The 23,350-nt window shown below is 51.9% G+C and overlaps 1 protein-coding gene across 28 annotated transcripts in view; it reads left to right on the forward strand.

Moving 5' to 3' along the window:
• The window catches only part of MYLK (myosin light chain kinase), a 258,792-nt gene that overhangs the window by 178,411 nt on the left and 57,031 nt on the right, over positions 1–23,350 (forward strand). For 24 of the 28 annotated variants that reach the window (XM_070583722.1, XM_070583726.1, XM_070583729.1 and 21 more), the window contains 2 exons: positions 6,233–6,349; positions 15,943–16,029. In XM_070583722.1, coding sequence (XP_070439823.1) covers positions 6,233–6,349; positions 15,943–16,029 — 204 coding nt within the window. Of the gene's footprint in view, positions 1–6,232; positions 6,350–6,591; positions 6,797–15,942; positions 16,030–23,350 lie in introns of those variants that run through there. The other 4 variants (XM_070583745.1, XM_070583744.1, XM_070583746.1 and 1 more) reach the window with 4 other exon arrangements.

Genomic DNA, 23,350 nt, shown 5'->3' on the forward strand with positions numbered 1-23,350 from the left:
TGAGGCTGAGGCTGATGCTGGTACCTCTGGACAGGGCAGGGTGCAAAGCTCCCTACAAAGTGGCCCTTTACCCTTGACAGGTAGACAGCAGCTGCAGCAGGGGCCTGAGTGAACAGGTCCTGTTAGATCCAGGTCCACTAAGACGTCAGAAACATTCCCCTCCCTGGGCTGCTCCCCTTCCATCCTCTGACTGGACCCCTCTCTACTCCCTCCCTCACCCCTCATTTAGCTTCCTTCCTTCCTTCCTCTTAAAAGCCCAAATGAAGCATTTGAATATCACAGGGTCCCTCTGAGCTCACAGTGCAGTTTCTTTCTTCACTCTGCATCTCAGACAGCAAATCTGGAAGAGCTGAGTGTTTTGAATCTAAATGCTGTAGGGGTAAAGGGGAAATTGGCCAGGAGAGAGAAGGATGTTTTATTTTCTGCTAATGTGTTGACATGATAATTTTTTCACTTGGATATCCCCAGGTTGGTAGGGTCCTCCCGAAGTCATCTCATCCATCCCCCTGCCTCTGCTAGTTCAGCCTGCCTGTGGTCCACACACAGGTGGGCATGTGGGATGACCACGGTGGGGTGAGATGTCCAGGGGAGTGGATGCTGCAGCCTTCCCTGTCACCCCTGTGGGCCCCTCCCAGTTGCAAAGCCTTTGGTGAAACTGATCTGAAACCTGGATCGGGAGCATTTCCCAGGTTACCCTGTGGTGATCTCCTGGGGAGGGAGGGAAGGTGGGCAGCCACCATCCTTGGGACTTGGCAGTCACACAGACCTGCACAGTGTGAGGTCCATGGCTGCACCAGCCTCAGGGAAACTGATGTTCAGACAGCTGAGGGCAATTCCCAAAGCACGCAGCTGCTCTGGGACCTGCTTGGAACTTGCAGAGCCACTTATAAACAATCCTCTCAGCTACGCCGTGTAAGCAGACCTCAGCCCTGGTCTCAAAGACACACCTGAGCCGTTAGACATTGGCTAGGTTCTGCCCAGACGGCCTTGAGTCTGTTGTGTCTGCTGGTCACTGAGTGTTAAGTGGGATAGAGACCTGACTATTCCAGCATCGCCTCCCACAAAAAACCATCTCAAATGGACAGTTTAGGTCCAAAGCAGAGAAAGAAGAAATGACTAAAAAGAAGGTTGGCATGAGGAGAGGATAGAGAGACACAGGGAGGGGGCTGAGAGGGGATTATGGAGACAGCCCCAAATCAAACTTTTAAAAATATTCTAAATATTTATAATTCTCCTTTGAAAAGTGAGGACAGCCTTACATTTATTGAACACTGTGTGCCAGACACTGCCCTAGGCATCTTACACTTCTCACTCATTTAATCCTCACAACCAGTATACTGCCCATTCTAACCTGAGAAGTTAAGTACCTTGTCCAGGGTTGCACAGCCAGTTAGAGCTGGGATTTGAATGCAGGTGGTTGAGTTCCGGTGTGTAGAGCACTCACTCGGCTGTTGGCTCTTACTTAATTCTTGTTAGTATGTCAGCATGTGGGTGCAGCTGAAAACCCCAAGGACATTGTCTGTCAAGGGACAAGCTAATGGCTGTTTACTCCTCAACACTGTCAACACTTGTCAAGAGGCTGGAAGACTAGTGGTGCCTTCTGGGCTTGTCAAGTCTCTGGTATTTTCACTGCAGTGGAGGGAGTAGACCTTGGAATGGGCCATCCGCCTTGCCACAGTGGGGAGTGCCTTGCCTCAAAATCCGAGCCCCACTTTGTCCACCATCCCTTCTCTAGAGCCTCACTCTCCAAGCCTTCAAGAGCCCGGGGGGGAAAGCCTATCTTAAAGCCTTATCCGTGAGCACTTCAGCAGGCCCCCTGCGGGCAATAGGGCACTCTGAAAGGTGCGAGTGGATCTGCTCTCAACAGATCTGGAGAGAGAGGACACACACTCACAGTGATAAAACTATTCCAGCCAAGTGTCGATGATGAGCTGCTGAGAGTCGGAGGAGAGGGAGCCGAGTGCCGGGGCCAGGGAAAGGCTAGTGTGAAACAGCTGGGCCTTGATCTGAACTTTGAAGACAGGCCAAGGCCCCCAGCAGGGAAGAGGGAAGGTATGGGCTTTCCAGATGGGCGCACAGCAGCAGCAAAGGCAGGCCTGCTCACAGCATGGTCTGCGCTGGAGAGGGAGGCATGGCCCCATTCCAACCTATGTCATGCTAAGGAACTCAATTCTAATGGCAATAGGGAGCCATGTAAGAGTTTGGAATGAGGAGCCATGTACACAAAGCTGGGGATTAGGAGTTTTGATTGATTCTGTGCCCAAAGTTAAGTAAGAAGCCTGCTGAAGAGGTTGGGGAGAAAGGTGATGAGGCCTAGACTGACAAGGTAGCCGTGGGTACAGACTGGAAATAACCAGTTCAAGAAGTGAGGACAGAATTAACAGAATCTGTTGCCTGGCTTGGAAGGGGCTGGGGAGAGCAGGGGATAAAGAAGAGGAAGGGGTGGAAAACTACTGAGTGCCACTGTCTGGGTGACTGGGGTCACAGTGATGGCATCTGCGGAAATAAGGAAGCTGGTGGTTTGAGGTGGTTTGTAGGAGATGACAGAGGAGGTGGCTAAGTGGGGCTCCCCATCCTTCACGCCCCTCAGCATCCCCTCTGCCTCCACCTCCCTGACTTAGAACCCTTGTTGCTCCACCACACTGAACCCCGTGCTGTTATCTCATCTAAGATCAAGATTCACTTCCTCTAGGACCCCTTCCCAGACTGTTGTCACAGGCTTTTGGCCTTGGGAGACTCTTGCTCCCCTCCCGCCATCAACATGTATATCTGTGCACCTACTGCTACTGGAAGCTCTGTTTATAGGTTCCAGGGGGGCTGCTCTGAACCCTGGAGCTTGGATAGGGCTTGTAGCCCACAGGCCCCCTGAAACGTGATTACCTTCACCCCATTTAGCACCGAGGAGAGCAGAAGGGGTGTGAGCAGTTGGTTGGAGTTGACTGTTAATTCTCAGAGAGACATGGAGGTGTCCTTCCTTGTCCTGCATCCCCAGGAGCTGCAGGGCGGCTGGTGTTCACTGACCACGGCTGGGCCCGCCTTCCAGCCTGCAGGGGGCTGTCCGGGCCCTTTCTGGACCTGCCGCAGGGCTCCTCAGGCCTTGGCCGAGGAGTTGGGAGGCCCATGGCCAGTGGGCCAAGGGGAGCTGTGTGCCGCTCCGGAGCAGTGCTTTCATCTTACACTTGGCTTCCTGTCCCCCACCAGGCTCGCTCCCTGGCAAACGTTCCTCCCAATCTAACAATGAGACTTCATTGTTGTTGTCATTGTCAACTGACGATTCATTTTTAATTGCCTTCAGTGTGGGATCCTGCAAAGGCTTTTTCAAAACCTGTGTAAGTTCATCCTACAAAACACAAGGATTTATGTAGCACCTACTGTGTGTGTGAAGCGGTCTTCTAGCCCCTATTGCTGTCTGCATAATCCACATGAAGAGCTGTCAGTTAGGAATACTTTTCCTTTTAAAACCTATATTATCTTTTCCAATGGGAGGTTATGTTTAATTAAATGTTCACGACTTGCTCTTAGATCCCAGCAGATCACCTGCTACAGAAATGCGCCTTGGTCATTCTCGGAATGGCAAATATTTTTTTAACTGTGACTGCATTCCAGGCTCAGGGAAAACATTCATAATAGACCCGGTCACTGCCTTCCAAGAGCTAATGTGGGAGACAGGCGTGTGTTTCAGCAATGGCCTTGGGAGACAAGGTCTGATAAAGGTGAACTCAGGGCACAGAAGAGGTCTGTCTACGGCTGGGGGTGCTTAGAGGTGCCATGGAAGGCAGCATCCTTGGGGCGGTGACCTGGAGCTGAGTTGCCCTGACCAGACTTGCCAGGGGCACCAGATCAGGGAGGCACCGTTGACTGAGGGCAGCCTCAGGGCTTCAGGCCACCCCCTCCACCCTGCGCACCCCGTCCTCCCATCTCCTCCCACACTCGGAAAAGGAGCAAGATGAGGGATCTTCAGACACATGGCCATGAGGGGCTCTCCCAGGACGGTTCTAGCTGAGCCGGTCATCAGATTCCTGGTTCTGTGGTGACCGCTCCCATCCCCCTCATCTCCCTCTCAAAATTCCCCACCAGGCTGAGGCTTCTCAAAAAAACTCTGGGAAACTCTTTTTCTTCTGGAGGTCAGGAATAAGCTGTCCCACAGGAAACACCAGATTCTTCAATCTGGGATGGTGGAGCCTCCAAGCCTGCCTGGGGGCCCTCCACCAGCCCACGCACATGGCCAGGGGTCCAGGCCTTGGGCGGCTTGACAAAGCTGCCTGCTCTGATGCTTCCCTCTCCTCACCCAGGGGGTGAGGGGCGTGGTCTAAATGCCCCCCTTCTCCTGGTGGTCTCACTGCCATCGGTGCAGTTGGTGCCATTTAGGTTTAAGGCTGCAGGCAGCTGGGGGACTGAAATTGAAAGACCATCAGATTCCAGCAGGATGTCTGTTGGGAGTGGGGTGTCTGCTCCCAGAGCCTCAGCCCAAACCAAGGGAAAATGGCAAGATGGGGTCTGTTTCCTCTAAGCCTCGAGTTTGGGGACCAGAGGTCATCTTAGCATCCTCCTACCCTCACAGACCAATGGAAATTTCTCTCTCTAGAAGACAGTTACCCTCATGTCCTCATTCCTGTGCCTCATGGTTCTCACTCGCATGACAGACTTCCTAAAAATCCGACCTAAATCCTTTCTGATGCAGTTTCTGCAAATCTGCCTCCTAACGGCAGTGGGAAGAGATCCTGAGCCCTTGCCCTCCCCTGTGGGAGAATGTAGTGAGGCCTTTCCTGAGAGGTGGGCTCTGTATGAGAGTGTGCTGGGGCACTGGGGGCACAGATGAGCCATCCTGCCTTAGGTGGTCAGTGGGACTCAGGCTTCCCTGTTTTAAGACAATACCCAGGTGTTTTCTCTTCCAGCCTTAATGAGGTTCTCTGGGCAGAATTGACATCATCCTCTCTCTGAATATCCTTGTATTTGCTGGTCAAGTCTGCATCTGTCTAAAGGGGTGAGGGTACTTTTTGAGATCCAAGGCCTTTGGGGAGCAGTGCCTCTTGGCCTCCCTTCTGGCCATGCTGCCCCACAGATACACCTGGGATGCACACATCCCTGCCTGCCCAAGGCCAGTGGCTTATGCGGGGCATTGTGGGGAGGCGGAGGCAAAGCCACCGGCTCCAGGCAGCAGGATGCACAAGGCTCTGGCTCCATCCTGCTCCGTGTGTGATGACTGCCGCCCTGACAACAGGGGCAGCTTTGGGCAGGATGCCATGCTGATGGCTTATTTGTGCGTCTAAAGGCAGGAACTAGGATACTGCTGCCCTCCTGCCTGGCCTAGCAGACCCACTGCTCAGCTGGCCTCTCCCCACACCCCAAAGGAAACCCTCCAAGGGAGTGCCCCAGAGAAGTAGCCAGGCCTGGGGTGTGAGAGGTAGGATGGGCAAGGACCAGACCCCGGATTCTCGTGTATGTCGAACCAGGCCAGAAGACGTGTGCTGAGGCAAGGGTAGACCCGAAGGGAAAGAAGCCCACCTCCACCCCTCTCTGATGTGACCAAAAGACCCCGCACTGCAGGGAGGCAGCCCCAAAGCGCCCCTCTCCCGGCCCAGCGCCCCTCATTGGCCACGATTCTCGGCTTAGATACCACTCCTGAAAAGCCAGCTCCAGGCTCCTGGGCTATAGTCGCCTTCTTCTCCCAGCCGACCTTCCCAAAGGCCAGTGCCTTTGCTGGACAGGGACTCCTGCCCTGACCCACCCATGTCTTTGTTCAAAACTCCCTCTTCTAATGTGCATTCGCAGAATCGTTGCTGTAAGCTGGGCGGAGCCTCCTCCCCTGCCACTGTTCCTAGCACAGGTCTGTAAACCTGTGCCTGACCACCACTTATCTCTCTTGGTGATGTTCCAGTGTGCAGGGCCTGTGCGTCTGCTCCTTCTAGACTATTAGATGCTCTCCAAAGGCAAAGACTATTTCTCTCTCTTCTTTTGTACCTTTGCACTATGTCCCTATAAGAGAACTCTCTGAAGGGGGGAGAGGGTAGCAGGAGGGAGTATATTTAGGGATCAGTTATTTTGAACCTGGGTTATCAGCAAAAAGTGCCCTGACTTTGGTGTGGAGAGGGGGTTGGTTCCCATGGGACTTCTGACTTCTGGGCTCCCAGAGGCTGCCCATGTGAGTAACATTCGCCTGCCATGCTCCAGGTGCCAGGGCAGGTATGGACTCGCCTGGTCCACTCAACAGCTCTTCCTCTTTCTCACCCAGGTCCACTGTGCTCCCTCTCCATCGAGAAGGCACTGCCCGAGGACAGAGGCTTATACAAGTGTGTAGCCAAGAATGGCGCCGGCCAGGCCGAGTGTTCCTGCCAAGTCACCGTGGACGGTAGGTCGCGCCCACCCATCGCCACCACACAACACGGCCCCATTTCTCAGCCCCCGCTTTGCCCCCTGTACCTGAACAGAACTGCCCCCAGGCCTGCCATCCCTATCTGAGCCATTTGTTTTGTACGTATCAAACCATCTTTGCAAAAAGCAGGACAGGAAGGAAAAGGGGAGCTCCACTGGATGTCCCTATGTGGTCTTGCAGCGCTGCCCCCAGCTGGGAGGAGGGGCTGCTCGCTTGTTGTCCCTCCCCAGTCCTGACCCACACATGCAGAGCCTCGCTGCGCAGGGAAGTGGAGTGGAGGACAGGAGGAGAAAAGACACACCCACAGGAAAATGACTACATAGTATTTTACAAGCTGCAACCAACAAGTGTCAGTGCGTCAGGAGAGACCCGTGAGGACGAGGGAGCAGAGTGGGGTCTCTGTGGGGAGACTTCCTCAAGGAGGTGAGTGGGGGCTCAGTCTTTGGGTAGAGGGAACAGGCCTGCCTCTACAAGAAGTAAAAAGTGGTCCTTATACAGCAGAAGGAGAGGAAAAGATGTGGGGTCAGAGAGGACTGCCAGGTCTGAGTGGAGTTTCCGTGTGGGAAAGGGGAATACCAAGCTTGTCCTGCGGGAGTGTATTTGTGACTCTTAGAGACACGGTTTCGGCTGCCACCCTCATTTTACAGAATGGGAAACGAGGCCATTCAGAGAGGGAAAGCTTCCTGCGTGAGGTTCCCTGGTCCGTTTAGGGCCAAGCCAGGGCCAGAATCCCATCTTAAGACTCACCATCCCGTGCCCTTTCTTATTATTTTTCGTTACTTGCGTGGAACTGTCTAAAAACGTAGTTTGTGGGAAACAATTTCTTGCCTTTGAAATGCCTGGCTGGTAACTATTAGTGACACGTTAAAAACTACTGTCCAAATAAGGCATCTTGAAGACCAGCTTTGTTGTTCTTCTGACTCCTAAACACGATCACTTTGGTTCTAAAATCCTTCCTGTTTTCACTGCCATTCCACAAGATATAGAACCTTTGTCCCCATTCTGGATTTTATAATCTGATTTCCTGATCGTAAAAGCTGAGATCTGTGATACATAATGAATGGGAGGAAAGAGAAGAGTCTTAAAAAGAAAAGTCTTTGTTAAAAAATAATGCACCATGGCAACCCAAATTAAATCGTCCACAGCCAACAGTGAAGCTGACACTGTAGAATATCATGTGTATCTCCCTGGAGTTCTGTGAATCCTCTATTTGTCACGGGGGCTCTGAGTCTAAGGGAGCAGAGGAGGTGGGTCAAAGTGTGTGGTCAGTCCAGAGGGGGTCTTGAAACGCATGTTTTGAGGCCCTTGGTAGGGGTGCTGCTGCTGATGTGTGTGACCTGGTCTGTCACCCACTGAGATCAGGGTCCTGCTTCTTTCTACACAGGGTGCTGCAGTTAAAAAAAAAACAGCGTTTCTGGGAACTTGACCCCAGAAGCCTATTACTAACAGCCCACATTTGGGACCCATGCTGGTTCCAACCAATCTATAAAGAAGCCCAGCCTGCTAATGAGGTTATCTGCTTTTGCAATCCCTAGCCTCTTTGCCTCCTATTTACATGGCTGGCTGAAGGCAGGACAGCAATTCATTCTCCTTATCTGCAAAATGTCAGCACCTTTTCGAGAAACAGCAAATAGTTTATTTTTAAAACCAAACTTTGTTTTCAAAACAAAATTTCCTTTTTCCCTATACAATACATTTGGGTGTTTTTTTTTTAAGGTTTGGGGAATTTATTCTGCAACTTGTGGGGCTCCTTTGCCCATAGGTTGTCTCCTTCTAGTGGATTCCCTTGCACTCTCCACTAATCTTCAGGACCATCATTATTTATCTTTAGAGGCCTCTGCAGGGTTTGGCCTCAGGCTACAGATTGGGAGCTGGGTCTTAGGAGAAGAGCTGAAAAGGGATGGACCAGCTGAGATAACAGGACTGGCTGTCAGTTAATTGGGTTTTGTTTTGTTTTGTTCTTTCACAGAGAAAAAGGGCAGCCCTCCCCCTTTTTCCCTATTGCTGTACTTGGAGTGTGTTAGTGTCCTGCATGCGGGTGGCCTTCTTGCCACATTTAGCTTTATTGTGTCCATCAGTAGCCACTCTAGGCAAACAGTCAAGGACTGCAGTCTCCTTAACTGCTCCTTGCCACCTTTCAGCACCTTCTGCCTCCTGTGCTTCACTCTGATGAACAGGTTTCCTGTCCTCCTGCCTCCTGGGCCTCTCGGCTCTCCCCACCCACCAAGGCAATAGTATGTAGCTTAGAGATCCCAGTGGGTCCATGCAGCCTTTGAAATCATAGCAAAATTGGGGCTGGCCCGGTGGCACAGCGGTTAAGTTTGCATGTTCCACATTGGCAGCCCCAGGTCCGCCGGTTCGGATCCCGGGTGAGGACATGGCACCGCTTCGCAAGCCATGCTGTGGTAGGCGTCCCACATATAAAGTAGAGGAAGATGGGCACAGATGTTAGTTCAGGGCCAATCTTCCTCAGCAAAAAGTGTGGGTCTTCTGATCTCTCTCCATCCGCAGCTGCCTGCTCACCCTCTGCACAGGACCAGTCCTGCATCCCTCTGGAGGGGCAATGAGGTCATTCTCTACTGGGGACAGGGATGGGTGGGGAGAGGGGTGACCGCAGATGATGCTGACGTCAGGCTGGCCCTGCCCCCTGACAGTCACTGGCTGTCACTCACACAGCCTGTGTTAAACACCATTAAGACTATACATCTGTGGGCAATATAACAATATATTTCAAGACCTCATAAAAATGACTTTGGGAGACCAGCCCAGTGACATAGTGGTTAAGTTCACGCTCTCCACTTTGACAGACCGGGATTCATGGGTTCAGATCCTGGGCATGGACCTACGCACTGCTCATCAAGCCATGCTGTGGTGGCATCCCACATGGAAAATGGAGGAAGATTGGCACAGATGTTAGCTCAGCAACAATCTTCCTCAAGCGAAAAGAGGAAGATGGGCAACAGATGTTAGCTCAGAGCCAATCTTCCTCACCAAAAAAAAAAAAAAAAGGATTACTTTGGCTCATTGGCTGTTCTGTATTATCCACACTACTGTTTCCTTCTTATAGTAAAAACAAAGGGAGGTAGTCTTTATAGTACAGCACATCTGGCTATTTTAATCATGTTGCTTGGGTCTTTTCCCTAAGAAAAAGGGATGCTCTTGTGCACTTTCCTGATTATGGTCACATTGCCATTCCTTCCAAGTACAGCAGAAGGCAAGTGTCAGCTTGTACCACAGGAGGCAACTGAAGCCTGGAGTGGGTCAGGACTTGCCAGAAAACTCACCCAGGAGGAGAAAAAACTGACCTTCAATCCTGCCGTGGCCAGAGACTCTTGTGCAGTTTTAGTTTCTACAACAGCTGGGCTGGGTATCTTTCTCCAGGGGAGAATCGAGGTTCAGGGAGGGCCAACAGCCTTCCCGGCTCATGCAGACAGTACGTGAGAGATGCAGCGTCTCTGGGCGTCTCTGATCCAAAGCCCCGCCCTCGAGCCACCCTGCACAGGGAGTTACGCTTAAGTTACCCTGGCAAGACTTGAACCCGGGTGTGTCTAGTTCTGCTGCTGCACCTTCCCACCACCCAGTGTGGCCTCCCCGTCTAGTGAAGAGCAGGGCAGCGTCCACTCTCAAGAGACCCAGGTGTCCCTTAGTAACGGCCCTTTCTGCTGGGAAGTCCTTCTACACTTCTGGCCTAAGTGACCCATTCCTTCTCATTCAGACCCAGTGAGAGGTGAGGGAACAAAGCCCTTTGAAGGTCAAAATCCCAATACAGGGCAGCTGGGGCTGCCCTTCCCCAGCCACCCCAGCCCAGGGCATCTGGCCACAGCTGCCATTGAGGTCAAAGGCTTCATGACCATGGAGGGTCGCATAGGTGCGTGGTAGGAGGCGACATTGCAGTGGGCACCCACACTGTCATTCATTCGACAAGTACATGAGTGCCCACTCTGTGCCAGGCACTGCCCCAGGGGCCGGGGTTAAAAGCAGTGCAAAAACAGAAGAAGGTCCTGTTCTCAGGGAATTCACATTCTAGTGGGGGAGACAGTGGTATGGATGAACAGGCTCATCCTGTAAGCTCAGGCAGTGTCACATGCTCCGAAGAAAGCAAAGCAGGCTGTGGGGGAGGGAATGCTGCTGTTGGAGGAGAGTGGCTGTGAGGCCTCTCTGCAGAAGTGACATCTGAACAGAGGCCTGAAGGAAGTGAGAAGGAGTCCCAGAAGTCGGAAGGAAGAGGTAAGGCGAGAGCAAAGCTCTGAGCAGAGACTGTACCTGAGGCCTTCCCAGAAGAAGAAGGAAGGAGGCCAGGGTGGCCGCCTGCGAGCCAAGGCCAGAGTGGTAGGAAATGAGGTGGAGGAGGACCAGTGACCAGATGGGCAAGGCCATGGAGGCTGTGACAAGGAAACTGGATTTTATTCTAAGTTTGATGGGACAACGCCAGACATTGTAAAGGATCACTCAGGTGACTGTGTGGTGACCAGCCCAAGACGGGTAAAAGGGAGAGCAGGAGACCAGATAGGAGGTTGTTGCAATAGCCCAGAGAGGAGACAATGGGAGAGGCAGGAAATATTCAGATTCATAATCTATTTTGGCAGTAGAGCTGATAGGATTTGCTGATGAATTGGAAATGGAGAGAGAGCAACGGAGGTCAGGGGTGACTCTGAGTCTTTTCGGGGAGAGCAGATCAACGGTGGTACCACCTACTGAGCAGAATGCAGGGGTAAGGGAATAATCGAGAGTTTCGTGCGTGTGACGTTTCAGATGTCCATTGGACATCCAGTGGGCGTGTCACATAGGCAGGCATTTAGATGAATCTGGAGTGGAGAAGGGTGGTCAGGGCTGGAGGCAGGATATGGGGAGCCATCCACATATGAGGCCATTGAATGCCCTGGGATTGAATGGGTCCCTAGGGGTGGCTGTGGATGGAGGAGGGAAGGAGGCAGAGTCCAACGCTGAGAAGTAGGTCAGGCCAGAGGTCTGCAAAGGAGACTGAGAAGGAATGGTCACAGTGAGACAGGAAGAAATCCAGGAGAAAGGGGTGTTCCAGAAGCCAGATGGTGATCATTTCAGTAAGAAAGGAATGATGGAGAGCAATGCGTCAAATGTTGCTGCCAAATAGAATAAGATGAGCCTGAGCATTGGCCACTGGGCCATTGGGTTTGGCAACTCAGAGATACTTTGTAACCATGGCAAACGGGTTTGGGGGAGTGACAGTAAAAGAGACTGAGTGACCTGCTGAAGGCCATGCAGCTAATACCTGGCTGGGTGGGAACTGAAACCCACGCCTTGGCTCCTAACCATTGCAGTCCACTGCCACCATGGCCGTCGGGCACCTCTGATTGTGACTGAACTGATTTCAACCCACTATTCTCTTCTTGGCCTCGGTCCTGCCATATTCATAAGTCTGCTCTCACTTTCACTCTTGTTCTTTATTTCATCACAGGCAGCTGATGTATCTTAGGGTGAACTAAATTGCCGTTTTAATAGATCAAAAACACTTGAATGTTGGCAAATAGTATGTTTCAACTGAAACAAGCATAAAAGCACTTAGTATCAGCATGGACTAAGTACCCGATAAACACCAGCTGTTACTTTACGTTTCATTCACCCCTTTGTTGGGGTGTTGTTATTCCCGTTTTCCTGGTGAAGAAGGTCAAGCATTTGCCCAAGGACTCGTGGTCACTAAACAGAAGACCAGAAGGGAGCTGTTTCCTGACTCGAGCTCCCTCTCTCCTGACTATGCCAGCATGCTGCTTGTTCTCAGGCAGAAAGAGAGGCCAGTCGCTCTGCCCTGCCCTTCGTGGACCCTCTCCCAGAAGCCTCCTAAGACCTCGTCCCTCCTGCCTAGGTTAGAGTCAGGGAACCGACCTCCTGGGGAGGCAGAAGGAAAAATGCTGCCCAGAGTGCTGAGTGCAGAGCTAGCCCAGGAGGGAAGGGGTGAGGTGCTTCCATATAAGGACACGTTTTCCTCTCTCTGCTGGGCCCCCCACATCCCCACATTGCCATCATCCTCCCACATGCTTCTTTGGGGGCACAACCAGGCCAGCAAAGGACTCCAGCCCTGGGTCCCAGATCTAGAAATGGAGTTCAATTTCATCACAAACTGATTAAAATAGACAGAAAAGACAAGTTGCTGTTAAACTTTTATTACTATTATTTTTATCCCCTGGGCAGCGTGTGAGCACAAACCTGGTTCTGATTAAGCACGTGGTCCTTGCCGCGGTTCTCACGGAGGTCTAGTGGCTCGTGATGCATGCACAGCCCCGTGGGCGGGGGTGGAGGGGCTGCAGAAGGGAGGGGGGCTCCGTCGCACCCTATAGGGCTCCACATCTGGGGGTTGTGTCTGGCTTGAAAGGAAAACTTGAGCCCCTTTCCTCATGGCCAGATGGAAAGATAAGCTGCACGGAATTTCTAAAAACAAGGCTCAGAGCACATGACAGGGTAGTGTGCTGACACGTCAGTGTAAAGAGCGGAGGGCAGATGCAGAGGCTGGAAACATGGCTGGGGGCGGTCAGGGAGGGCTTTCTGAAGGTGGAGAGTTTTAAAGCAGACTTGGAAGGAGGCGAGGAAACGTGCTGAGCAGGAGGAGTGAACCGTAAATGGTCATTTTTCTGCCCTCCAGAGCACTGTCACACTCATTCTCTCCTTTGAGCCTCCTAACACTGTGAGACAGAGAAAATCAGTGTCATTCCCTTGGTACCGAGGTGGAAATAGAGACCCAGTACAGTTGACATGATTTGCCTGCAATCCCAAGATTGCTGATGCCAAAGCCAAAACCAGAACACTGCTCTCTCATCCCTACTCTGAGGAACAGGATACCTAGGGAAGCACAGCCCCGCACGACCCCACAAGGAGGGAAGGAATCTCAGTCCCTGTCTCCCTTCTTTCAGGAACCCAGGAAAACTGGGCCTCGAATCCTTTCCTTGCTTATGCCTCAGTTTACCCGTCAGTTTAAAAAACCCTGATCTTTATCTCCCTCCTCTGATGCCCCAGAACTCACCAGGAGAAAGAGAGCACTGAGACCAAGGAGCACAGAACTCTCGCATGTCCTCTGCCCTCTCCTCCTGTTCCTTAGAAAGGGGGAAAGAAACAAACGTGTGGGTGCGCCTGTCTTTAGAGGGTCATTGGGGCCTGTCAGAAGTGCTGGTGTTGAAGGAAGGGCTCCGGACAAGGGAACTGTAGACTTACCCCACCCCCCTGGTTTATAGCATCCTAGTCCCCACATGTCACGGGAGGCGCTGACAGGTTTTCCTGTCTCTAAGAATAGTCCCTGAGACCCTCCCTGTGCCCCATCCCCACCTCTACATACACATGCACACACACACAGACGCATGCTTGCCCATGTACACATACATACACACAAACACGTGCACACATAAACACGCACATATACATGCATACATACACACATATACACGTACACACATAGACACACAGCCTGAGGAGAGAGACTAGGAGTGTTCAACCTGGCAATGTATTAGAATCATCTGTGGAGCTTCTGGATCATATACCCAGGCCCTGTCCCAGGTAACCAGGCCCAGACCAGTTAAACCAGGATCTGGGGAGTGAGAAACCCAGGTACAGGTACTTCTCATGTGCAGCCCAGGCTGAGAACCACAGAGGCTGACAAACATGCACTGAGGACTTTTCTATAGCTGAGAGTGACCACTCTGACTGGGGAAAATCCCCACTGTGAGAAAATGAAGTCACCCCCCTCCCTTCCCCTGGAACTTTCTGCTCCTCCATCCCCGTCCACGTGGAACCTGGAGTGTGGGTGACCCACTGAGGAGACAGGACACAGGCAGTGTTGGCTCTGGTTGGCAGGGACCCCTGACTCACCGTCTGGGGCTTCTTTGCTCGTACAGGAGGTGGCAGAAGGCTGACATGCAGTGGAGAATGGAGGCAGGTGAGGGGGCCAGGTTATCAAGTGCAGCTTAAAAGGATTCCTTCCAGCTTGGTCCCTTAGCCCCATCTGCTGTCATATACTGCTAGGAAGTTCTACTTAAGGCCACGTTTAATCGTTCCTGTAGTTACACACGTACAGCTTGTCGCCGACTCTGGAGGCCTGTGCACCTCAGAGCTGCTGGTGAGCCTGGACAGCACCTGTGCTGGGCCTCCACCCCTGGCTCACCCAGCTGACGGAGAGTGGGCATTAGGTTGGGAAGGACGGCTGGTTCGTGTGGAGGGATTTATATGGGCAGATCCACAATCTGGAGCAGGAAAGGGACCCTAATGCCATCTACAAGGGCAATGCCTCCAGATGGGAGCACCAAGAGTCCACGTGCTGGGCAAGTGGACATCCCCAGCCCCTAGTTCTGTGCTTCCGTGCCCACCCCCCAAAGCCCCAGGAGCCTGGTCTAGGAGAGATCCTGTGTTAGCAGCCAGGCTGCCCCAGCCTGGAGGTGGGCACAGCGAGATGGCCCTTCCTCCCCAGCCTAGCCACAGGAATGTGGTCCAAGCCTCAGCTGGAAAGTCCCACCCTCTCCTCCTCCCTCTGAGCTTCCTCTCTTGAGGAGCAGGAAAAGGATGGACCGGAAGGGGCTCTGAGGGGAGGCTCCCTCCCACCACAGTCCCTGAAGAGAGTTCCTTGTGGGGAAAATGCTGGAGCATAGTGATAGCCCTTCAGCCTGCTGCTGCTTATCCGAGTCCTGGGTGGTTTCCCTGCAACTTCCTCAAGTGCAGGCTCCTTGGGGCCCAGTAAGGGCCTTTTCCGCCCCACCCAGCCCAGCCCAGTGGGTGTTACCTTGCTGCTCCCACCAGGAAGGGTTTCCCCTGGCTTTATGCACACTTTGCATTAACGTGGAGGAGGGAGGGTGGAGGAGAGGCCTGAGGAGTTGCACACCCATCTGTGCAGCATTTTAGTCCTTCCCAGAAGGCCGCTGCTGCAGGGGTTTACTGCGTCTGCTTTGGGGAGGGTACAGAAGCCCCACAGTGAGTCCAAGGCTCAGTCCAGAGCAAGTGAGGCATGCTGATCAGCTGCCCAGAGGCCTTCATCTGGTCTGGAGGTCTGACTGTCAGTGCCCACCTGTAGAAGGAAGTCTGAGAACTCAGAGGCTGCAAGCCCCCTCCAGACCATGAGCCCAAGGGCAGGGACCCTGTCCCCTCCTTCCTCTGTGTGAAAGACCCTTCTCTACACAGAGCAGGCTTTTGGAACTAGAACATTTAGCCCGAGTGAATCAAGACTCAAGGAAGGGGGAGAGGTGAGCAGTGGCCTCGACTCTCCCCAGCCCTGCCAGTTATGTGATTTCTAGCAGTACGTGCCTGCTGCAGAGGGGAAAACATTAACTAGTTCCCGGGATAGCCCATCCATCCATCTTGCCAGGACGACTGTGTTCTCTCCACCTGATTTATAAGGCCCAGCAGAGCGGACACTCCTTCTTTGGTGCTCTTGTGGAGGACGGTGCCCTGCCGCAAGTGCCAGCTGCTCAGCGGGCACTGGGGGCCTCCAAGCGGACTGGGGAGGAGAAGGGGGAGGGGCTGTAATTTTAGTGGAGGTGGGAGTTTTATTTAGAGGCCTCCTCTGCTCATTTCCTTGGACAGCTGCCCACTGATGTTTGTGGTCACCTGTTTTGTTCCAGGTGCTCCCACCAGTGAGAATGCCAAGGCCGGGGAGCTGAAAGCACGGAGACCCAAGAGCTCTCTTCCTCCTGTGCTAGGAACAGAAAGTAAGTACCTGCTCAGGTTTTCTGGGCAACCCAAGGACCAAGGGCCCGCATCAGAGGCCCCTGGTTCCTCAAAGTCTGGCCTGAGTGCCTTGTGAACTCCTGGTGACCAACAATGGCCTTTTTGCACCCTCTCCCTTCTCTTCCCAACCTCTCCACAGCCTGGTGGTGTTGCACATCCATGTCCACCCTCAGCCTTACTCAGGCCCTTTCTACTTCTCACCACGACCCTGGGAGAGCTTCTCCTGATCTCTCGGTTGAGTCTTTCCTGCCAGGTAGACCTTTCCCTGCTGTAGCTCTGATCTTATCACTCCTGGTGGGGTGCCCAGTGGCCCCAGGGCCTACCAATCCCATACCAGCGAACCGTCACTCGTTGCTGCCCTGGCACAGCTGCCACACACGTGCAGACGCATTCTGACACTGGCCTCAGCCTCTCTTTCCGAGTGCTGCTCCCCAGCTGCTTTACTCCTATTAGATGCTCAAGCCAAACTGAGTTCCTCAGTGTGCACTGGACATCCCCGTGTTCCTTCCTTCATGTCCTTGCTCCCGCACCTCTCTCCCTGGGACACCTCTCTCATGGGATGGACTCCCGCTGAAGAGCCACTTCATCCCTGACTTCGTCCTCGCTTCAGCAAACAGTAACTCTCTCTTGCTGTGAGCTCCCAGGGCACTCACACCTCCCTCTGCCGTTGGCGTCTTCTTCCCAGTGTCATGGTGATGGGATGGGTCTGCCTCTCATCCTCCCTCCGCCATTGTAAGTTCCCTGATGGCCGTAACTGGGCCTACTCACACACGCACCTTCCGGGATGACAGTGCTGTCCCTTGCTCACAGAAGGCCCCTATGGGTGTCTGTTAGAATCAAGTTGCAGCTGTGGTATAAACAGCCAAGGAGTGGGGGAGGTGTGATTCTACACAGCTGTCTCCTCTTTCTGGACCTTGATTCCCCTAGGGCCTGCTTACCTATAAGGCACAGCATCTAGGGCCCATGATGCTTTTACAGGCCCACAGAAATGTTTTAATATCTTATAAAATTAGAAGAAAAAAATAAACTTTTAGGTCAAAGAAAATGTTTTGATTCATCAAATTGATATGTTCATCTTTATACCAATGCAGTTATAAAATATAATTTATATATGTACGTGTCTGTGTGGATCTATATGTATTTTTCTTCTTTTTTAATGGAGGAAGGGGCCCACAAAGGCAGACTTGCCTGGAGTCCACAAAGGTCGAATGCAGCCTTGGCTTCCCCTGCTCATTAATTATTGGTCTTATTTTGTTAAAACTATGCTTTGAAACCTCTAGTTTTAACAGAAAGTGTGGAGTTGCTTGGACATCCCCAACACACTCTTTCTATGTTTCAAAAAACCAAAGACAAGACAAACTCTTAATTACCCCCACGAACAGAGGAAAGTGACTGAGCTTCATTAATTCAAAGGCTGCTTCTCTTTTTCCGTTACAAGGCAGCGTTCTGTGACTTAGTTTTATTCCCATTTCTTCTTTTCAAAGTGGTGTATTTAGCTTCCTAATGATGAGCTGAGGTTCCCCGTGCCTGTCCCAGCCGGGCTGTCAGGGGGTGCTCAGCCTTCAGTATGTTGGGCCAGCCAGATTGGAATTATAATTTCTCGTGGATATTTAACCTCAGTGAGGAGCCTCAGACTGTCAAGAGTGGACATGTAATAAATTGTTGGAAGTGCGTAAATAATTCTAAGAAAAACCTAGTGAGAATGAGTTAATGATTTTGTCTTCCAAAAGGATTTCTTGGGCCCATGATCTATTCTTTTAGGGAAAACGTAAGCGGAAGAGATGTGGGATCTTAGACGAGCATCAAGTGCTTGTGAATTGGGGGTCGGACACGGTTGTTCACCCCTCCTGGGGGCAGAAGCAGGAATACATGGAGTTCGAGCTGGGAGGTCAGCCGCCTCCTGTCCTCAGCTCTGGTACATCCATTCCAATGAGATCCTGGGGGAAGTGAGGGGGGGTCAGAGGACAGCCATGAAGGAGAAAAATGAGCTGGAGACTGAGAGTAGACCCCGGACCTGGGCTCTTTGCCCTGGAGAAGAGAAGGCTGTGGAAAACCCCAGTCAAGTTGTCATCATCCAATTCTAGGACAGGAGCTCTCCACCCTGACTGCATATGGGATTCACCTGGGGAGCTTTTAAAAACACTGCTGTCTCAGGGCTGGCCGGGTGGTATAGTGGTTAAGTTCCTGTGCTTCGCTTCGATGGCTTGGGGTTCGCCGGTTTGATCCTGGGTGCGGACCTACATGCTACTTGTCAAGCCATGCTGTGGTGGCATCCCACGTACAAAATGGAGGAAGATTGGCACAGATGTTAGCTCAGGGCCCATCTTCCTCACCAAAGTGAAAAAACACTGCTGCCTGGGCTGGACCCCAGAATAATGAAATCAGAATCTCTGGGGGTAGGATCCAGGTTTCAGTGTTTGTTAAAGCCCCCCAGCCCTGCCAGTGTCTGGTTGGTCATGCTGGAAACCAGCCGTTCCAGAGGGAAGCCCAGTGCCCCTGCCCTGTTGATCTTGGGAAGCTTAGGGGGTCTCCTCTACTGCCTTCGTTAAGTGTGGAACTGCCTTGAGGCCCCTCATGCCCAGGTCCTCAGAGTATCTCCACTGCATCTTTAGGGTGGGGGCAGGGTGCTCTGTGGTGTAGAGGCTGGAAGCCATGGTTCTTACCCCTCCAGAGGGAGCGGGGAATGGGGCTCAGTCAGCAGTGCTGCTTAGGGGAGGGGCAGAGCTGGCAGAGAGTGCTCCAGACACTACTTGTCTGCTGAAAGGGAATTTCGCTGTGTAGAAAGCCTTCTTGTTGGAGTCACAGATGGACATCTACTCCCAAAGGAATGGAAGCATGTTTTCCATGCACAGTAATGGCCACTTGGAATCCTTCTGCCGGCCCATCCACCCAGCCCCTCATCACCCCAAGCTGTCCCCAGCTGGGGCACGAGGAACATTGTCAGGGTGGCTCTGGTGCCACTCCACCTGCTGCCGCACACGCGCTCTGGTCCTTCACAACCCTGCAGAGTTCCCTGGGCGCCTGCAGAACGCCATGGGGCTCCTTCCCAGGAGGCGCCTGAGGAGGCTGCTGTCCACAGATGGGAAATGAAGGGGATGTCTCTGAGGTCTGCACTCCCAGTTCTTTTCTCACTTTGGGGGATAATTTGTATTATTTATTAATTATATAAGTAAATACGCATGCATTTGTGTTTGGACATTTTAAACAGTATAGAAGTACTCCAAGCACCATGTGAGAGCCCTTCGTCTACCCCCCATTCCGCTCACCTCCTCAGATCTGTTCACAGTTACTTTTTCCTGAGCATTCACATACACACGTGCAAATCCATCCGTTGGGTTTTTCTTCCCACAGAAACGGAATTACACAGTCTCTACACCTCTGCAACTTGCCTTTTCCTCTTAGCCATCCCCAGGCCCAGACATCTCTGATTCCATGAGAAAGCCCAGATTCTCATGTCCCTGAGTGGTCTGGCTGTGTATGTTTCATTTTTGTCAAGGGCTGGGAAGCACCTGATGTAACCAGGAAATCCATCTTCAAGGGAAGGCCGAGTGGTTTCCTTGTCAAACAGATCATGGCCAGTTCTGTCTCTGCATGCCCTCCGCTCGCTGGCTCTGATGTTTGGGCCTGTGAGGGAGCCATCAGGTGGGAGAGGGCACAGTGCTCATCCACACTGTGGCCTGAGAGCCCCGGGGAGCACTGCCCCTGCCAAGCACTGAGGAATATGAGGGAAAAGCCCAGTCAGTCTGCCCTGACCCAAGGGGTCGGATGAGAGAAAACTGACAAAAGTGCAAGTTAACCTGCCAGATACCAACTCACAAGTGCGGGAGTGAAGTAGGGTTCTTTCGGAAGATTTCGGAATGAGGAAAGCTCTGGGCTGGGTTAGGAAGGAGGAGAGGAATGCGGTTTGGTTGAGGAGGAATGATAACATTCCTCTTATGAGGGGGACTGGAGGGAGAAACTGTACAGATGCTAGAATGAATATTTTGGGGGTACCGCCTCAGGGGAGCATCTGCTTGTCATACAGAACGAGAGTTGATTGAGCACCACGCAGCAGGCATCATCTTGGGCACTCAGTCTACGTCACTTCAGGCCAGTCTCACTCAACCAAGGCACAAATAGTTGTTCCCATTTTACAGATGAGCAAAACTGATCCTTCGAGAACTACATTGTCCTGCCCAGGGTCGCACAGCTAGTGAAATGTGGAACTGTGAGGACAACCCTGCTCTAGGCTCCTGTCGCACCATGCTGTGCCTTGCCATAGTCTCAGGGCCATACCTTGTGCTGTCCACACAAGCCTGGGCAGCGCTTCCCCAGCCCACTAGTGGGGCGGACGTCTGACTGCCAGTAGAGCTGCGGGGAGAGGGGGATGACAGCTTCAGACTTCCCTGGATCTTGAGACCTGTCAGGGTGTTTGCTGCATGCCACTCTATGGGAATATTTTTATAACTTTATTTTAATATAATTTCAAATTTAGAGAAAAATTGTGAGAATAGTGCAAGAAACTCTTGTATACCCTTTACTTAGATTCACAATTTATTTACATTTTGTTCCATTGTTTTTATCATTCTCTATTTATATACTCATATATATATTCGCCATTCATCATATATATATCATTTATGAATCAGAGACAGCATACCCTTGACCTCGAAATATCTCACTGTACATCTCCTAAGAGCATGACCACAATGCAATTATTAAAATCAAGACATTTTACATTGAACTGATGCTGCTCTTTAATTCACAGTCTATATTCAATTTTTATCAATTGTCCCAATATCTTTTTTGGCTGGTTTTCCTCCTCTGGATGGGAATTTAATGTTAGCACTCCTGAAAAACTTTATATACTCCTCTAGCCCAGAGCGGGTCACCTCCTACCTTTGGAGAAAGAACAGGAGAGAATGGTGTGGGCCTGGGGGAGAAGCATCCAAGACTCCTCCCCTCGAGCTGAGGGGGTGTGGGGAGGCAGCAACACCCTTCTTGGACCTCCAGATGCCCATTTACTGCACCTGGTTGTGGGGCAGGGCCCAGGCACGGAGCGTGACAAGACAGCCGCTGGGCTAGAGAGCAGGGGTGAAAGGCTTGGTTCTGCCTCTGATTGAACAACTTGGCTTTTGTTAAAGCCCTCCATCCTTCTGGACCTGTCAAATGGGGACTTTGTCCAACTGACCCCAGACCTTTTCCAGCTCTGACATCAGACCATTCGGTGACCATTCAGGCTTTTCTTTGGGGTGACACAGTTCAGGTGAGGTTGGCTAACTCCCCTTCTTATCATCTGATGTCTGAAGGGGCAGAGTTACAGCAAGCAGGGGCTGCAGTACACAGCAGCAGAAACATCCCAATGGGAAAGAGGCCTTAAGCATAAGGCCCAGGTTTAGGGTGTTCCAGGTGGAAGGGATCTGAATGGGACTTTGTGTGAAAGGCATTAATGGGGCTTAAGAAGTGGTTTTAGAGAATACAGATGAGGCAGTGCCAGTGTGATAACAGACTCAAGGATTCCTCCTGTCAGCCTGTAAAGCTGGTGATCTTTTCAAAAAGAGATAGCTGAGCATCCATAGGGTGCTTTTACAACTTGGGGACAGGAACCAGGGCCCGTCCATCTCTGAAACTTCAGTGCCTGGCCTGAAGTAGGGATAGAGTAAGTATTTGATTTCTCAAATAGATTCATGAGTTCCCCTGCCTTCAGCGTCCCTGCCTCCACTGCCCTTAGGGATTTGGGGATGTTGCAGGTGGAACGCCCCTTTGCATTCCATACCTGGCCTTGGCCTGAGCTTCACCTCTGACATGGGTCACTTTGGCTGGACTCACCAGATCATGATGCTTTGAGATATCTTTACCTTGGCCTCTCATATATGTCTCTGTCTGAAACCAAAAGTTGTGTCAACTTGAAGTCATCTTTGGATATCAAAATCAGTGTCCAGTTTCCCTGAGGGGTTTCTCCAGGATCAAATCTTTCCTTTAAATATTCTCTTCAGGTCATGAGGAATGTTAAATCTGTATAGGATTCAAAGGGCTGAGAGGTTGAGACTTGGCATCAAGACTTGTGTCACAGTGAAAGATGTGGGACTCCAGGAGAGAAGCTGAGATATTTCTATGAATGTCTTTGAAAGCTGGCACCAACTCCCAACCAAAGTATTGGTCTGTGAGGAGTGACAGTGCCTAACTCCACCCTCAACCGCCCATGCGTGTGACCCCGTGACTTCCACCCCTGGGCTGTTGCTTCCAGCTGCTTTCCCCAGCTCTTCCACGGTCTCCCACAAGCCAGTTAAATGGTGGGATGGGTCCTCCCCAGGGATTCCAGTCAAGCAATGCTGGCACTGGTGTCCCATCTATGCTGGGCTGCCTCTTTCCCGACCATCCCAGTGTTATCCTGGGGGCTTAGGGATGGATGTTTGCAGTAACAAGAGGAGCAATGTTCCTCTGGAACCTTCTTATGTGACAGCCTTTGCTATGAGGGGCTGTGTGCAGGAAATTTGCTCAGAGATGTTAATTCTGGGAAAATGACCAATATTTCTCCACAAATCTGTAAGGACATTCTGGAAGGGGTCTGGTGTATGCAGGGGGATGGAGGGGAGTTGTGGGAGGTTGATGTCAAGTCACCCAGAGCCCTGAGCCCCCTCCCCAGCACGGAGCAGTGGGATTCAGCCTTTCATCCCCAGGTCCCTGCTGCTACCCTGCTGACACAGTCCTGTGGGGTGGGTGCTCCGTCCTCACTTCACCCAGCCTGAGTCCCCTTCAGGAGCCTTTGGCAGAAAGTTAATGCTAATTTTGGGAATTGTGAAGGGTTTGATGTCTATTTTTAGTTAACTACCTAAAAAGGGAAATGTCCCCAGAGAGGCAGAGATCCAGGGACCTCCCTGTACCGAGGCTGTTCACACTACCTCCCTAATTCTCCTTTGCTTTCCATTATCTCAAACCCTTTGACTCCGCGAGACCTTTCAGGCTCTGTAAATATCTCCCAAATGCTTGCTCTGGTCTTTCCGCCCTGCTGATCAATGGGGGAGAGAGGCACTCATGTGCCTTCAGATTGAGCAGCCTGGAAACTTCTGTGGGATGCTCCCTCCCAGGGGCAAAGGAAGGTTCACCAGGCCAGGACTAGATTAGGGCTTGGGCAGGCTGGGGCAGAAGCAAAAGATGGGTTACCCAGACAATTGGAGGCTGGCCACCCCAGCCCTGCCCCAGGTTTCCCAGGAGCTTCCAGATGCAAAAAGCTTGGTCCATGATGTCTTATTGGGCTGCTTCACTTCTTCCAGTCTCAGTCTCCTGTCTGGAGTGGAAGGCTCGGCACCTGGCAGCTTTGAT

Source organism: Equus przewalskii, chromosome 18, assembly GCF_037783145.1.
Source record: "Equus przewalskii isolate Varuska chromosome 18, EquPr2, whole genome shotgun sequence".
Classification (NCBI taxonomy): Eukaryota; Metazoa; Chordata; class Mammalia; order Perissodactyla; family Equidae; genus Equus; species Equus przewalskii.